At 43.0% G+C, this 18,227-nt stretch overlaps 1 protein-coding gene across 4 annotated transcripts in view; it reads left to right on the top strand.

Annotated features, from left to right (window-relative positions):
* mtcl1 (microtubule crosslinking factor 1) overlaps positions 1–18,227 on the top strand; it is a 50,915-nt gene that overhangs the window by 16,882 nt on the left and 15,806 nt on the right. For 3 of the 4 annotated variants that reach the window (XR_003841925.1, XR_003841926.1, XM_029524595.1), the window contains exons 4-8: positions 7,914–7,973; positions 8,664–10,052; positions 14,140–14,286; positions 17,047–17,148; positions 17,675–17,896. Coding sequence is in view for 2 of the 4 variants with exons in the window: in XM_029524595.1 (XP_029380455.1) it covers positions 7,914–7,973; positions 8,664–10,052; positions 14,140–14,286; positions 17,047–17,148; positions 17,675–17,896 (1,920 nt within the window). In the remaining 2 variants the exon portion in view is untranslated. The remainder of the gene's footprint in view (positions 1–7,913; positions 7,974–8,663; positions 10,053–14,139; positions 14,287–17,046; positions 17,149–17,674; positions 17,897–18,227) is intronic. The other variant, XM_029524596.1, reaches the window with a different exon arrangement.

Raw genomic sequence — 18,227 nt, 5'->3', positions numbered from 1 at the left:
CCCATAAAAGCTCTATTGTGCTGCTCTTTAATGCACGTTTGCTCTCAGACCGAGGTCAGCGCCGGCTTAGTGAAGAGGAACAGTATGGGAGTGACCTCCTGCAGACACACACACAGAAGCAGGCATACTGCACTCATGCCGCTGCTGTGCATGATGATATATAACCTCCACATGTCAGCATAGGTCTCTATAGCCACTAATGTGAATTATTGTTTGCACAACCTCTGGGCTGCTGCAGGATCTACAAGTCTCTGCTGGGAAACCGAGAATAGAAGCACTGTTGACACCTCATATAACAAACCTGCCTTTATTGCCACAGGTTTATTGCAAAACCAGTAACAAGCATATGAGAATGCAAATGTACTTCTTAGGACTTGAACATAACCTTAAGAATTTATGATTCAATTTGTTTGAAATATCGTTGACAGATGGCCTTCAGTCCAATAATCAGTTAATTAGATTTTTTTGTGCTATAATCAGGATCAAGCATCTCCTGTAGTATTAAATCATTACAAGATTTCAGCCATAATGTCTTTACAGACCTGCACTCCTGTTTTTGACAATAATAAGAAGAAAAAGACCAGTCAAACAAACCAGAAACAAAACCACGTATTTATATTCCCATAAATATGTTAATATGAGATATGTGATTGAAGATAGTTGGATTGTCATAACATTATTACTATAAGTAATAATAATATTACTGAAGCCTGCGCTCTAAAGGGAAAACTTCGGTCTTTGGTAAATACAAGATTCTCTGCAGATTTCAAATTTGTCTTATTGAACTCTTAAAATAAACTATATTTCTCATTTCCCATGAAACAATGAGCTGAAAGATGTGGTGGAGATGTAGAGGAATAGCTGAGTGGACGGGCATGACTCACTCATCACTCAGCCAGTTCTATTATTAATGTAAAAGTATTGATACGTGCAGCTTTAAGATCTCCTGATGTCTAATTTTAACCAGCGCTTTATGGACAAAAACATGCCCTGCGTTCACTTTCGCTTTTTAATGTGCCGGATGTTTGCTGTGCAGTCAGATGTCTGATGCCTCCTCCTTCTGCGATTCTGTTGTGTGTTTGCTGTAATGATTGATGCTACAGAGGTGGAGATTCGTCCGTGGACAGCTGTTGATGTCAGGAAATATGAGCGATAGAGGAGCCAGAGTCTGTTTACAAGATGCTCGCATCCGCTGGGGATGGCCTGACATTGGAGTGACCTCAGAGTGCTGCATCCGCCCCGTCTCACTGCGAAATATATGCACACGCCGACGTTCTGATGCACGAATCCACCAACTCCTCATACACCATACACCCAAGGTAGCCACACGTCCTTTAGACACACGCTGCAGACTGATGACTGCAGATACACGTGTGCACGTTGTCTGAGCAGCGCACTCTACTGGATTACTCTAATTCATTCAGCTTTGATTGGTTTAAGGCTTTTGTTATTTTTCTTGGAGATATGCAGCAGCAGCAGCAGCAGCAGCAGTTCCGCTGTAGCACCATTTTCAACAGCAAATTGAATTTCAGTGGGTTGCATGGATCGGATTTGGCTGAAGGAGCGTATTCAGCCGTGGTATATTTAGACCACTGCAGGTGCCACAAGCCAGAGATTGATCGTTCTTATAAAAATAACACAGTGGCATAAATCACGTTGCAGCAGGAGCTTTGAAAGACAAAACTTGGCATGCGTCCTTGGATGAAAGAGAAATTAAATTAAAGGACCCCAAGACACACTTGTATGCATTCAGTCAAGTGTGCGTGCCATATTAATTAATTTATTGAAATGGATTACAGTCCAGATTGAGAGCTCATTCATCCAGATCTCACTAATATAATCTGCCTCTAAACATTTCACAGCGACTTATCTCTCTGAGCTCTCCTGCCGGGTGAGCAATATTTTATTCTGTTGTGTTGGAGTCTTAGCCTCCTCTGGCAGGGTTGAGAAGGGGTTTATCTGCATCCAACGGCCGTCGCAGCTCCTTTTGTGCTCCAGTCCCCCAGTCCCCCCCGCCAACACCCTCTACAACCCGCCCCCTTTTCGCTGGTCACACCACACTTCCTATTAAATCCCATTACCAGAGCCAGACGCCACCCTCTGCACTGTATTATGGTCTTTGAGCAACATTGTAAATAGGCCAAGCTGTTGAGTACAGATGCTGCTGAAAATAGGCTCACTGTGCTCCCGTTCCTACACATCCTCCACCCCTCAAAATGTTTTGTTTTATTTCCCTCCCTCCCTTTTGGGTTTTTTTTTTTTTTTTTGGTGATGTCACCACCGTGCGATGTCATCTAGCACTTGCTCCAAAAATGCTCATACGCAAACAGGCGTATCAGAGTACACAGTATTCTCCATTCCCCCTGTGAAGTGAACAGACGTGAGGCTGCAGCAGAAGTACAGCATGTTTTCACAGCGCCACTGTGCAAATGTTACCGATTGAGTGCTTTGATTATTTTACTCACCTGTTGAATACCCCCCCTCCTCCTCCCAGAGTCTTCGACTGACAGTAAAATTTGGCAACAAACACACACACACACACACACACCAGAAATAGGACGAAGATAGAGGCAGCTGTTGCAAACAAACTGTGCACTGAGCAAATCTCAGCTGACACTGGGTGAGGTCGCAGGTGAAGTCACGTAGAGGCGACACATTGAGACAAACAACCGGTGAAGCCCACGAGCGATTTAGATTTATCACCAATGAACCCAAACCTGCATGTGTTTGGATGGTGGGATGAAGCTGGAGTACCCAGAGGGACGTTGGACTCCCCCTTCATCCTGACACGCACAAATGTTATCCCTATCAAACCTTCTTTCTTATTTGTACTTTCAACACAAAAGTATCCTGATTTTTACCTTCAAATCAATAAATGTTTTCAAAGCGGCGGCTGCATTGGCACAGAGTAGGCGTACACACACACACATAAACAAAACAAAAGAAAAAACCCAAAAACACCCAGCTGAACCTGATTTTGGCCTCAGCCAAGCCACCGCGATGTTACCCAACATGCTAGTTTAGTGAATCTAAAGCTGACAGACTCTAATAAAAAAAATAAAACTTGTGAAGCGAATTGCTGTTTTCAAAAGTTGCAGCTTTATTCTGGATATAGATGAGGAGTGACACTGTAGAACAACAAGCTGGGCTCTTTTGTAACGCACTGCTTTTTTTTGGAGTGAACACACCGCGACTCCTAAACCAATCAAAATCTTTTCCATGAAATGCCGCCACTGATATCATGAATCCTAAAAACTTCCCCCAACTCTAACCTTCAATTTAAAGCCAAATCTTCATGCCTGTGTTTATACTTAAAAGTTTAAATCCTCATTCTCATCTTAACCTTCCTCTGTAATCCTTACTTTAAGATTTAGACCTTTTAAAGGTTTTTTTTTTTTTTTTTTTTTTTTTTTTTTAGATGAGATTACGCACCACACTAATGAGCACAGAGTTCACATGTCCTCCGCAGGTGACCTGTGAGGAGTCAAGAGGAAGGAGATGAGGTGACAGAAAGAGAGGAGGCAAGGAATAGGAGAGTAAAAGGAGAGAGGGGGAAGCGGGGGTCCGGGTGGGAGGTACAGGAGGAGGCTGCCTCACTCCGTCTCAGCAGGGTAATCACTGTGGAGCTCCACTCTGCTGATGCCCAGGGGAGTAAAACCAGCTGCACCAGCTGGAGCCGCTGACTGGCTGCAGGCTAACCGGCACGTAAAAGAGCCGTGCGTTTAAACCATGATGAAGACAGAGATGCAATGATGAAGTGTGTGTCTGTGTGTGCTGGACTGCAGATGTGTGTCCAAGTGGAAGGAATCCAATCACTGTGTGCGAGTGCTGCAGATGGAGGCTTTAGTTTAGCAATAGGCACAAGGACAGAGCTGCTCGGGAGGCAAAATTGATCTGAGTGGTTGAAGTAAATTCTTTTTTTTTGCTGGGAATAGGTGATACCTTCAGATTCTTTTAACTATCCAACAAAGTGACAAAAACAAAACAACAACCAGAGCCATTTTCATTCCCGCTTCATAACGATCATTTATTTAAATGGCTTTACACGTTTTTTTGTTATTGGCGACCATTTTTACACTTTTATTTGATAAAGATTTTAGAGACAGCATGTGGTACGCACCCTAACCTGGTGGCCAGCACAAATTTGGATATTGATGCTGCGCAAAACAGTTCAATGAAGTGTTTTATTAGAAGACTAAGACAAATATATGACAAAGTCACTTCAGAAATATATTCCTGTGAATGTTTTTGCATTGATCTGTAATATCAGGCTAATCTGTACAGTTAAGTTTTATCTATAAACTGTTTTATCACTCCTGTGTGGATGGTCGAGGTGCATCGTGGGTAATGTAGGTTTTGATAAAGTAGAATGCATTAATAATAATAATAATGATAATTTAAATAAAAATAAGCTGCGATTTTGATCCTCATTTAAAAGAAAAAGAACAAATGTTGAAGAAAAGAAAAATAGAAACTCAAACGATGCAGCAGGTGTCAAAGGATAAGGACAAGGATAAACCTGGGGGCAAACTCTGATGACCTCTGTGTTGTACTTCTGCATCTCCTCTTACACTGTTTGCGTGACCTTCCTCTGTGAAATCCTAATCTTATTGGTCCTGTAAAGGGTTGTGGGTGCATAAATAACGAGCAGTGCACCCACAACTTATTCTGTGATTTTTGTGGGCTTCAGGAACAAACACACAACATGAAATGACCGTTCTAAATCAAAGCACCCTAAGATGCAGTATCTTTATGTTTACGCAGCATTAATATATAAAATAATACAAGATAAAAGAAAACACACACTCACACCAATAACTATGTAACTTAATTTTTTTTTTTTTTTTTTTAAACATGGATCATAAAAATAACAGACTAGTATCTGGTGGTGTTTTTGGGTTAATCGAATCGTGAAGAACAGAATTTGAGAGTATTGGCGCAGACAAACTGTTACCTCAGCGCCTTCAGGCTCCGATCACGCTGTTTTCTTTCTGAGCCTCAGACTGACTTCTCTACAGTCGACAGGGGTCCGGGGTTGTGGCAGGTCTGGGGTTCAGAGGAGCTTTACACAAGATGTCGCCTAAGCTGCCGTCTCCCCAGAGAGATTAGCTCTGTCACCAAGGCTGGGAATTAAACCTCAACTGGTGTTGGAGATACTGGTTTGGAGGGGGAGGCGGTGGTGTTTGTGTAAATGATCAGAGGAAGACGAATAACAGCAAGAAAATGGGATTCCTGTTGTTGAAGGGGAAATCAGATTGTGTATGAGACTCCTCTTCATTCAGCTCAAAGCTGATGAGTTCAGAGGTAAATTTTTGATCTGACAATAACATCAAGAGGGAAGACAAGCATGGAGCGCCTTCTTTGTGTTTTCATCAGAAAACATATATAAAGCTGTGATCATCACCCAACATTAGCATCAATACGTTTGATTCTGTGGCACAGAGTTGATGTCGAGTTCAAGGGTGGATTCACAAAACAGACCTAAAACCTTCTGCAGCTTCCAGCGACCACAGCCTGGTTACATTCATGTTTTTGTGCTGTTACTAAGCAGGCGCTCCCTTCCTGTCACAGAGCCAGCGACTGAGTCAAAGTCGGACCTTGCTCTGGGCAAAACAGGTTCACCCTCACACTTTCCAGCCGACTGGCCATGAATGATTCACTCTGGTCTTATTTTGGCTGGAAACAGAGCCCATACAGTGACGAGTAAAAACACACACACACACGGTGCCACGCTAAAACAGTTCTACAAAAAAATGATAATTACTTCAATATTCATTTCTTGAATGGCAATTTGAATAAACACTGGAACTCTGTAACAGGTCATGCATGAACAGTAAAAATCAAAACAAACAGAAACAAAACGCTACCGTGGCCGTCAGTGCGGAGCGAAGCAATAATGTCGCAATGACAATCGTCTGACCCCTGACAGCAACAGGGAGGACATCAAGTCTTCACTTTCAGGTCCATTAGTTAAACTGCAGTGTTAATAAAACGCAGTTTGACTCTAAACTAATAACACTGTTGATGTTAACATGTATCAGAAATGAAATGCCTGAGCGTTTGTTTTAACGACGACATTAAACATTTTAACGGCTGAATATGAAAGTTACAGCTTCTCTCAGAAAGGGGAGAACTAATCCTCCCCTCTCTTTGACACACACACTTTTTTTTTTTTAACAAGCAATTACTCTAATCCTCAATTTATTTGACTTTTAAGTTTGTGATATGGTTGTTTGTTTAAGGTCTTTGGTAGAAGGACAATACAATAAACATTAACATGCAGACATTTTTTCCTAGAGTCACGAGGAATGCGATGAATCTGGGGATTTAACTTCTTATGTTTTTCTGATCAACTTGTAGTTTCTTGGAACAAACTGGAATGTGATTGATATTATTCTGGCTTTTTTCTCCAGGAATATTTCCACTAAACTTTAAAATATTCCACAAAAATGTAGTTTAAAAGGTAAAATAAAAATGATCTGTTAACATTAACTTGATATTATTATATTTACGGTATGGAGAATTATTTTTATATTTTATGTATGACTTTGGGGCAGTTAAAAAATTAAAAATTTCAGGAGAGAGAAGTGAAAGTAAACTACCAATGCTAAATTACTGAAATAAAAGAGGAATAAAAAAATTATTGTCACTCTGATTCGCCGGAGGAGCATTTGGAGCAGAAATTATTATTCAAATCATTGATCGAGTAAGTTTGAGCATCAGTTGAAACGGTAAAAACTAATTTGGTGTTTGAATTGTGAGCTGTCAGTCAGGACAACTACTGGCTTGAATGAAGCCGATCATTCAGAACAGACTGAGTAAAATCCTTATTTGTGGAATTTCCTGTTTGGAGTATGGCCATGATGAAATAAGATACAAGTTTGAGATCAGAAATATTTATATCAGTTCCTGCCGCCTCAGAAGGAGCCAGGCAGTGACTTAACTTTAAATAACTGTGTCAGAAGTCTGTTGCTGCACTCTTTTATGGAGGGGGCTTTCTCCTTCCCTTCTTCCTGCTGTCTGTGGAGCTGCAGACTAATGCAAGCGGAAGCAGAGTGGATAAAAGTGAATGATTTTATTCAGTGGGTGAGACTAAGCTGGCGTGCGGAGGGCCCTGCGTTATCCAGGCTTTGCGTGTGATGGCAACTGTAGTATTAGCTGCAGGACAGATTTCCCCGCTGGACGGACAGATGCTTTTCCCCCCTCACAGCGTTGTGGAAGCAGCTGAGCCAGGATAAGAGGCCTGTCACACTGAGCTCTCAATGGGATCTAAAGCGCTGTGCTGCGGCATACAACAAAAACACATCACGGCACCTTCTCCTCATCTGAACGCCAAAGTTTTTAATGCTGAACAAATTGACATCGCAACTTATGAATCACATTTACTGTCCTGACGCTGAGGCTCCACCCACCTCCACTAGGACTCACATAACAGTTGGTGGCCTTTGACTCACAATCCTGCCATGAACATGTAGAGAAACCAAGCAGTGATGATTATTTTTAATATTAATTATATTAATGTTTCCTCCCTGATGGAAATGTTATGGAACATGGATTAATGTCCCTCTTCTCTTTGTGTCATGTGAGCCATACTGCTTTTCCACACAATAACAGAACGTCCCTATAGCTTCATTTTGATTAGAGAATATTATTATTATTGATGGTCAGTCATGAACTTTGTCTTTATGATGGAACGATCAATGGCTTCTAAAAACTGCAGCGATCCTCACCACTGGATTTACGAAGCGTGCTTTATTGCTGTAATCTGTGTCATAATGTTGTATTTCAGTTTCCATCTCCGACATGCAGCACCAGCATGAATTGTCGAAGGAGGGCTGATACTTAAAGGTGGGCGAAGTGCTTGAGTTCAGCTACGTCTGACAGCTTTGCTCTCTTTGCTCTGACTTTTACAGACTGCTTTGCGGAGACGAGGAAGCAGGGAGACATTCAAGGACAAGAAGTCCACAAGTCAGGTAAATACCTTCTGAACATACTTCCTGAGTTTCAAAATAAAAAAAAAATATATATATATATAATCAACTTTCAAGCCCTTTAGTTCACATTCACTGCTATTTTATTTTGTGTTTCTTTTACATTTAGGTTCAATATAAACTCCTGATTGGTTTCTTACTTCACTTCATAAAAAGAGAAGTTCAAATAAAGAAAATAAAAAGATTTCAAATGAAACCTCAGTATGGCCTGCTGTCACGTACTCACCGGAGCACCAAAGGAGTAATAATGCTCATCCCTGTTTTAATTATGTATCCACATGTAGTGATGACCCTCCAGAGAATTATCCTCTCAGTCAGCAGCCCGGCTCGGTTTTCTGAAGCTCCACAGTCAGTTTAACGTCACTGTTTAGTGACTATCACAATTTAGGCTTCAGCTCCAATATTTTGGTCCCATTTTTTTCTGCTCTCGAAGGGCCACTTTTGGCTGCAACAGGGAGCATTTCTTCTGCTAAAAATCCGCTGTGCTCCAAAGAGAAGACAGATTCACTTCAGTTCACTTCCGAAGTCGGAGACTAAAAAGTCCTAAATTCATCAAGTTACCAGACCCATCAGTTGGGCCAATAAGTTGAGTGTAACAGCTTAAAATTGTCAATCCGTTACTGCAGGTTTGAAGCATCTTATTGTGTCATTCTCATCTCTGCCACCTCGTAGGAGGACAGCGCAGACCTCAGGTGCCAGCTCCAGTTCGCCAAGGAGGAGTCTGGCCTGATGAGGAAAAAGATGGCGAAGCTAGGTCGCGAGAAGGATGAACTGGAGCAAGAGTTGCAAAAGTACAAGTCCATATACGGGGACGTGGACAGTCCCCTTCCTCTGGCTGAGTGCACCGGTGGAGGCCCTCATACCACCCGAGAGGCTGAGCTGCGATTACGGCTGAAGCTGGTGGAGGAAGAGGCCAACATCCTCGGCAGGAAGATCGTGGAGCTGGAGGTGGAGAACCGCAGCCTGAGGGCAGAAAACGAAGACATCCGGTGTCAGTATGAAAGGGACTGCTTCGGGCGGGAGCCCTTCTCCAGCATGCCCTCGTCGCCGTACGGAGGCGACGCGCTGGAGTCAGCCAGTGAGCTTCGTCGCCATCTCCAGTTTGTGGAGGAGGAGGCTGAGCTGTTGAGACGCTCCATCTCAGAGATCGAAGACCACAACAGGCAGCTCACATCCGAACTCAATCGCTTCAAATTTGGCCCCAGCAGCAGCTCCGGGCCGGTTGGAGAGGAAGGAAGTGAAGGAGGACTGTTTAAACCTGGGAACGGGGGAAATGGAAACGGCTCCAGTGGCGGCATGATGATGGAGGAGCTGAAGTCAGCTAGGATGCAGATCAACGAGCTGAGCGGGAAGGTGATGAAGCTTCAGTACGAGAACCGGGTCCTCATGTCAAACGTCCAGCGCTGTGACCTCGCCGCGCACCTCGGCCTGCGCACCGGCAGCCCTCGAGATAGCGACGCAGAGAGCGACCCAGGCCGTCGAGAAGCCGCCGAGGACGAGGACACGGGTCGGCTTCTTCTTCTTCACCCCAAGAGAGAAGGCCCCATTGGAGGCGAGAGCGACTCCGAAGACATGTTTGAGAAAACAACCACCACCTCAGGTTTTGGAAGCATCAAACCATCAGACGGCAGCGAGCTCAGCGCCACCGAACTGGCCAGTCGCAGGAGGGAAGAACGGGAGTCGTTCAGCAACGTGAAACGAGAAGCGGAGAGGCTCGGGAAGACGGTTGACCGGCTGATCACGGACACCGACAGCTTGATCTTTGAGGGCAGGCTGCTGGTGACAACCGGAGAGAGCCTGGATGGAGGGGCGACGTCTGGATCCAAACCAGACACCCACGTCCTGGATACCATCAACACCCGCATGAAGGCTTTCCGCACTGAGCTCCACATCTTTGTGGAGAAGCTGGACCATGTGGGGGAGGGACTGAGAGAAAGGACAGATGATCTGTCACCCATGCCAAACCTCACAGAGTCGAGCAGCTTCCTGTCCACAGTGACCTCCATGTCCCGCGACTCTCCCATCGGCACGTTTGGAAGAGACCTGGTGACAGACTTCCAGGTAAGTTCAGTCAATACGCCTCCTTGACCGTTTTTTACTGCTTTTAAGGTCACATCTGTACATTTAGATATTTAAGGCCCCTAAACCAGTTGGCCACGATGAATAAGGGGGTCAGTTCTGTTTTTCTTATGGCCATCACAAACTGGATGAAACATTAATAAGCATTCACCCCCAAAATCGGCCCACCTGGGTGTGCAGATAATGTCATGCTGCAGGAGGAGGAAAAAAAAAGATTAAGACAAGAAAAATATCACAACAGATGGCTTCATTGATTCATAACAGCAGATGGCAAAATTAATTTGTTTGCAAAATTGTGTTAAATTGTCAACATAATCAAAACACAGAGAGCGCCAGTGTATTTTAAAAATGTGGGAGTTTGCTCAGGTTTGATTTAAATGGGCCAAAAGTGCAGTCATTAGTTGACCATTTATTAAATGAGATCCTAAATCAGCAAACAAAAAAACAATAATCTCTGACCAAAGAAAGTTGCAACGCCACATATTTATCTATCATACACACACACACACACACACACACACACACACACACACACACACACACACACACTACCTGCAGGCTCGCTACTTGTCAGTGGGAATCTCATTAAATTGGCTCAAAGGATGGGTTCGGATTTTTATCAGGTTAACCAGATTAACACGATATGTATGTGGAGAGAGTTTAGGTCAATGTAATCCGTCCCCCTCCTTATACGATATAGTATGACACCAGAGTTAGGAACGAGGGACAAAATCCACACTGCTTGATCTCTGCAGAAACTCACTCTTAACAAAGAAGTCTTTTTTCGTTTTTACCCTTTGAAGGCTATTTAGAGGTCTTGGAGAAAACTACCACATCTGTGGAAAAGCCTTTTGTGGCTCCGGCAGAAGTTTGAACTGAGGACAAAGACATTCAGGCCTCTGGAGGCCAGACTCATCTCTACTTCAGGCTAGCAGCTCAAAGCTAGACGCTGCTGGTTTCACACCCGAAGCTCTGACCAAACAGGTCAAGGTCCATTTTGGGTGATGTAGGCATCAGGTTGTGACAGAGACAAATAAAAACATCTCCAGTTCTGCAGTATCATATTTGATCCTGCAGGTGTACAATGTTAAAAAATGTAACATTATATCTTCACATTGAGTGATAACTGTAGATTTTGTCCACATTTTTTGAGACGAGAGTTGTGTTACAGCAGACAAGTCCAATCATAGCACAAGACTCTGATCGTGGCTTTCAGCATTGGACTGATGGCACATCGTTTCATTGATAAAGTCCGAACTTATCCTTTAATGCTATAGCAGGAAATTGAGATTGAGAGATTCCATAGCCTCCCCCCCCCCCCCCCCCCCCCCAGACCTCCAGTGCCAGCGTAGGATGACATATCAGGCCACCCCGCTCCACCATGAGCCACCCAGCTCTACCGCAATGGCTCCTCCGCCACCGCTACCCCTCCCCTGAACCACCGCCATCGCTTCCTGCTGCTGCCACATCCACATCTGCATCTCCATGCACATCCTCATAGCCAGCAGCCCTGCCTGCCTCCCCCTCCCTGCACTCAGTCAGCCAGGGCACAGGGAGGGTGCATAGGAGGGTGCTTGAAAGGGTGCTTGGTGTGAATGGAGTAAGTACTGAAGGAGTTCTGGCTGCTTCTTCCATATCGGCTTGATTCACAAATTTTCCTTGACACAGTGAATTGTTGCATGTTACTACAGCAGAGCTACAAAATGTTATCGCTTGTATGACTCATTATGACACACAAATGTTGTAGCTGTGATGTTTGCACGACATATCATCACACACACAGACACACACACACACACACACACGTGGGATTGGTTACTCCATGGTGTTGCCAAGGAAACAAGCTATAGAAACAATTGCACCGACTAAAATAAAAGCAGTTGCATGGCGCTGTGTGAGCTGTCTGGAGGACCCTCGCTGGCTGGCATCCTGCTTTCTGCAGCTTAGTGAAAGTCAACATGCCAACACACTGTTTACTCTTCCGATGCTGTGCTGCATGGCCAGATACAGACATGCAAGATGTTGCATTTAAAACAAAAAACAAAAAACAAACAAGAAACCTCTCATTGCAAGAATCCAGTCTGCTTTGTAGAGATAGTAGACTGAAGCTGCCTCCATACTCATTCTGTCCAATGACGTGTTTCTGCTTTGCTCTGCTGCCTGTGGGTGAAGCTGGGTGGTTTAGTCAAAGCTAACCACAGCACCAACACCACCCCTTTAATACAATAAGGCATCCGTCCATTTAAAGTTAGTGAGGACAGAGTTGAAGAGTGTTTGAGTTTTAAATGTTAAAGCAAAAAAAGTTTTAAAAGTGTCGAGGTTCCCATAGTTATTGTCCTCATCCCTTCATGCCTTTTATAGTAATACCACATTTATCTTGTGATAACATCATTTGTATCTTTTCAGATTTTGATCAGGATATTATTTCATTCAAAGTTGAAGATATTTTCCATACATCGTTTTTCTGACATCTTACAATCCGGATAGTCTCAGATGTCGTCTGATTACAAGATCTGTATTTCTTTATTGCAAGATTTTTACGTGGAAATTATCTTGTACAAAAAAAAAAAACAAAACAAAACTGCTCATCTTGTAAGCCTCATGAGTTTATCTAGAAATCTTCAAATTAAAATAATATTTTCATCATAAAAACGCTGACTTGTGTACATTGTAATTAAGTCTGAGCAGCTTTTAATCACGAGGAAATTTCTCATTCCGATCTGTTTACCTTGTGATTGAAGGAATCTGTTTTCCCGTTAAGATACTTTTGTTGTGTGATCATCTCATAAACTTCCTGCAGTAAAGTGGCATCACACAATTATGAGAAACACTCTCATTGTTCTAAGCATCTAAACAACATCAAGGTCTGAATTAAATCTGCGATCTAGGGATTTTGTGCGAGATTATAGTGTTACATATAAAGTTGGATATTCAGTTTCTTGTCTTGTGATAACAATTTCTTTTATATCACTACTAGCATGTAACAATTTAGCAATATTTAATTGCATATGGCATTATGAAGACAAAAAATGTTACTATATTATGATGTTATGATCAAGAGACCATAAAGTAATATTCACAAATACAGATCTTGTAATTATGAGAAAAAAAGTATCAAACATATAGATAATAGTTTCTCAGAATTAGAAGACAGAAAATTAAAAAAATTGAGGGAGAAAACATCAGAATTTAATTTATTTCTTTTTCCTTTGGTGAATGTTAAACACGTTTGTGTTCTTCTTTGCCGTGGTTGTGTGAACTTCCTGTTAGCTGGACAGAGTCTGCTGCAAAGGGCCGCGGCTAGCACAGCGCTAGCTTCAAGCTCCACTGAAAATGCCTCCAGTGTATTTTAAATGCTGTAATGTCTGAAAAAAAAAAAAAAAAAAAAACAATGTGCAAAATGCAGGCTCAAGGTTCAACCTTTCTTTAGTTACCTGCTGCTACGACACACACGGCTGTGCACGGGCATGTGTTGGAAACCTTTAGCGTGCTAGCTCCCGCTCTGCAGTTTGCTGTGGTATCTCTCAGCTGTTGGTTTGGACTCATGTATCCCTCATTGCATGCGCTTCATAACAAGTGTTTTGCATTCTTTTCCCCCCCGATTCCCTCTCTTTGTTCCTCTTTGTGTTCCCGTCAGATGTTTCAGCCCATGATTTTGTTCATCCTCATTCTCGTTCTCTTCTCATCTCTCTCATACGCCGTCATGTTTAAGTTGGTCTTTCTCTTCGCGCTTTTCTTCGTACTCTAGTCCGTTTGTTCCTCTCCACACCGTGTAGTCTGTTAGTTGATTTCTTTTTCCCGGCTCAGCTTATATTCTTTACCCATTCTCTGTTTTATTTTTGTTTCTTTTCCCGTCCACTTTCTTTCCTCGTCCCCCTCAACCCGTTTGTTATCTCCTGTCTGTTTTGTCCACAATCCACCTCACACATCTCTCCCCGACACCACCACCACGACTCCCTACACCCGTCCACCCCCCTCCATCCCCTTAACCCTTCACACCCATCGTCCACGCTCGCCACCCCCCCCCCCCCCCCTTTCGTTCCCCTTTCCCACCCCACGTCACTCACAGTCCGGTCAGAGGGATGAGCTGGAGTGGCGTCTAGGACAGGAGCGAGGCGTGGAGCCGCAGAGCCAGAGCCAGGGTGGGGGCCAGGCCCAGAGCAGGGGAGCCACGGGATTCACTAGGTACCACAGGCCCCTGGCTTTAAGAGCAGAGGTCAGTGCCTCCTCCCTCCTCCATCTCCCCTTCCACCTGTGGGACTGAGTTAACGATGGCTCCACTGTGTGTAGAGTCGAAAGCAGTAATCTGGATCCCTCAAACCAAAGTCACATCAATTTCTCAACTGCAGAGCATTAAAATGCAGCTCCACAGGCTGAATGGACACTCCAAAAATCAACCCCCAAAAACTAACTGAACATACTGACGCATGCGTACTCCACCCATCCGACTTTCCCTCTTCCAGCATCGATCCGATAAGAGCTCAGCTCGTTGACCCCCGTTCAGGCCTGAATGTAGCTGATTATTTTTTTTTATCATGGCACCTTCACATCTGGTCCATAACTGATGCAGCGGAAAGAATCGGTGCATCCCAGAATCAGTATTCAGGGGTTTATTTTTGGAGTGTTTGTTTGTAACAGGTATCGTTCAAATGTGAGAAGTTTGACTTGCCACATTTAGAGTTTGTTTGTTTTTACAGTTTCAGAAAATGATAATCAGCCAGTGTTTTTTTTTTTTTTTTTTTTTTACGACATAAACTATCAACTGATTTTGAAGTGTTCACTTAGTTTCCTTGATATGAGAAGGCCACTCAGTCCAGCATGTCTAATGACTCCAGCCACAGTCACTTTTTGATGCTGAACACGATCTCACTTCATTCACTCACTCTACCGTCACACTAAATATCCACTCCCACAGCCACTAAAGTTTATTTTCAGCTTTAATTTGGCACTTTCCTCCCGCTTTTTTTTTTTTTTTCTTTCTTTCTTTCTTCAATTTGTGCCATGAGCCCCTGGGCATTTGTGAGTGGTTTACTTCTTTTGAAGTTGATTGCATTGTACTTCAGAGTGCAGCGAGTGTTTGGAATTTGGAAACTTTGTCAATTGGTGTGTGGAAAACAAATTATTGTTTTGTTTTGTTTTTTATTTTTCAGTTAATCTGTGAATGACTTTGTTTATATCTCTAGATGGATAATATTTGACATTTTGCATAAAAACAGCAGCTATGATTAGCTGCAGATTCGTCACCTAGCCGTTACAGCTGATGTCTCAGTTTGTAGTGATGCCCGTGACAAGTGACTCAACACACCGTATTATAGCGTCTCACACAAACACGCAAAGACACACACAGAAAAGCAACGTTGCTTCAGGTCCGTTAAACCATCCAGTGACTCGGTTTTTTCATAAACCAGCCGTGTAATTGCAGGACACTGTGATTCATAATTGCTGCCTCATTCTTGTCTTGTAGAGAAGCTGCCCACCGTTAAGTGATGCAGAACGCTGGCAGCGGTGATGCAACAGGGGGCAGATTGGTGTGGATTCCTTTTTGCTTTCTGCCACAGTGTAGTTAATGAATGGGAGAGCAGCTAGGAAGTGGTGGGATAAGTGCAGCACTGTCGGCCTGTGAGATTTGCATTTGACATTGGACAAAGTGGTGATCGAGGGTCAGTGCACACTGAACAGCTCAACTTACTGTTGGAGAGTGCAGGAAAGTCCCGGCGCAGCAAAGAGAAGCTGCAGAAACGTCACAACTGTGACTCTGCACCTCTTTTTTTTATTTTTTATTTTTAAATAAGTATCATTACATTCAATGCCATAAACATGCGCATCTCATTTCCCTTTGAGCATTTTATCACCTGTAAAAACTATCAAAGCTGACATCTGTTAAACTCCTACTTCAGTGATCTGGTTTTCCATTAATTACATGCATTTTTGGAGCTAATACTGGCTACAAGACAACTAAGAGCATATTAACCATGTTTTATTTTCATTCTATGAATCATTTTTTTTAGATGACACAAAGTCAATGCTTCAGATGTCTCACCACAGTAACACAGTCACAGCCAAGTAAACTCATCATTTAAAAAAATAAAATATACAGTTTATTGTCTCCATCCAGAGAAGGTAGCAGCTGACCAAATGAAATCATTCTACGTTTTGGGAAACGTGCCTCTTTGCTTCCTTGTTAAGAACCGGATGAAAACAGTGAATAGATTGAACATGAAGCAGAACCACAGTTAGCTTAGCTTAGCATACAAACCTAAAAACATCTTACTCAGCTCTGTCCGCAGAATCCAGCGTGCAGCGCCCCGAAAGCTCATTACAATTTAATCCATACAATAAAATCCCAGTTGGCCATTTCTTGTGTGTCTTCAGCAGGAGGCCGAGTTCAGGGACTCCAGGAAGTTAATGCTGCCTTTGACATAAAAATCACATAACCCACAGGGAAATGATTTATTTAAACTTTACGAAAATCATTAGTAAACTTTAGAAGCCCGGCCTTTGGATCAAGCCACATCAGGTGTTGCATTTGTTTCCAGCCTCAATGCTAAAAAGGGACACACTACACTTATGTATTTAATATACAGACATGAGAGAGCTATCAACCTTTTCATTTAACCCTCGGCAAAATAGTGAGCAAGCTTTTTTCCCAAAATGTCAGGCACCACTTTGATGTTGGGAGATGAACAAATAGTTAGTCCAGCCAGAAAATGGGCAGCATTAAATATTGATCACGAGACGTAGTTCTAATGAATTTCTACTTGTGAAAAGGCCAAATCTCATTTTGGGGTTTTCCATTCCTGCCTCTTGAAATTTTTTTTTTGTTTGTTTGTTTGTTTAGCTGCAGAAATTAAATAAAGCAAATAGAAGAAAGTATAATTATACCACACACAAATCCCAGTTTGTGTTGTGTGTGTGTGTGTGTAAGTCAACCAAAGTGCTGCTAAAGTAACTGTGGACTGTGCTGTTGTGGGTCCAGCTCCGGGACACGCCGGCTTCTGACATCCAGTTTCGTCTGGATCACGAACGGAGGCTGAGAGCAACGACGGAGGAGCGGGAGGCTGCCGTTTCTCTGCCTCAGGTACAACAACGCAGTTCGTCTCTCCACGTTTCAGCTCCTTCAGATTATCACCGTGAACATAAAGGCAGCAGTATCACACCTCACCAGCTCTGCTATCACACTCTTAATTAAGCCCAACACTTGGGAGGGAGGAAAGTTTTGGGTTTCAGCTTCAGTTTCCGTAAAAACAACGCTTTGTTCTTCCAGCCTGACAAAAACATGAAAATATAACTGATCTTACAAAGAGATTACAAAGAGATTACTCTTACAAAGAATTATGTAAAATAAAAGATCACTTTCAATAACTTGATCATGGTTCCTTCAGTTTTCTCAGCCGAACTAAATGTTTGAAGTTTGGGATGTTACTGGACCTGATGGTTAATAATACAATAACTGTATATCAGACAAATTCAATCATGCAGTTTTTGGTAAAGGGGAGCTAAAGTAATAATTATTGCATTAGTTTTATAATCCAGGGCATGAATGGCAAACAGCTCTTGACTGAAGCTACATTGTTCAGTTTCTCCCCTGAACTTTGTCACCTCAGGACGATGAGCTCCTGCGTTTGGAGGCCAAGCGTGGAGGTCTGGAGCTGCAGGGCCTTCAGAGTCATGACGTCACCTGGGCTCAGGAGAGGTCTCTGCTGCAGCAAGAGGTCCGCCTCTTCAGACGCAACACCATCATCTTCTACATGAAGCTCAGGTGGATCCTTATGCACTGGAGGCTCAGCCGCAAAGACGACTCCGAGGGGGAGGCGGCGCGACAAGAGGTGGGTCGGAGGCTTGAAGAGTTGGGTTGGATGAAGGTAAAAAAAAAAAAAAAAAAATCAAAAATCAATCAATCCATCAGCAAGCAGAATAGGAACACTCTGACAAAAAGGAGAAAACTGAAGTTGTGAAGAAATTAATAAGATGAATAAAAACTTGAGAGATATTACATATTAAATGTCATTCAGTCTTTACTGCTGTTTCTGTCTTTAGTTCTTCTGTAGCTTAAAATGTTTATCTGTCACATCAGTTGTGCGTCTTTCTGCCGTGAACTCACTGTTGTGTGGATGAACTTCTCACTTTGTGTTCACATGGTTGTTGCTTCCCAGGTTT

This window comes from Echeneis naucrates, chromosome 17 (genome assembly GCF_900963305.1).
Source record: "Echeneis naucrates chromosome 17, fEcheNa1.1, whole genome shotgun sequence".
NCBI classification, from domain to species: domain Eukaryota; kingdom Metazoa; phylum Chordata; class Actinopteri; order Carangiformes; family Echeneidae; genus Echeneis; species Echeneis naucrates.
The sequence above is the reverse complement of the archived record's forward strand: the minus strand, read 5'-3'. Positions and strand labels throughout refer to the sequence as shown.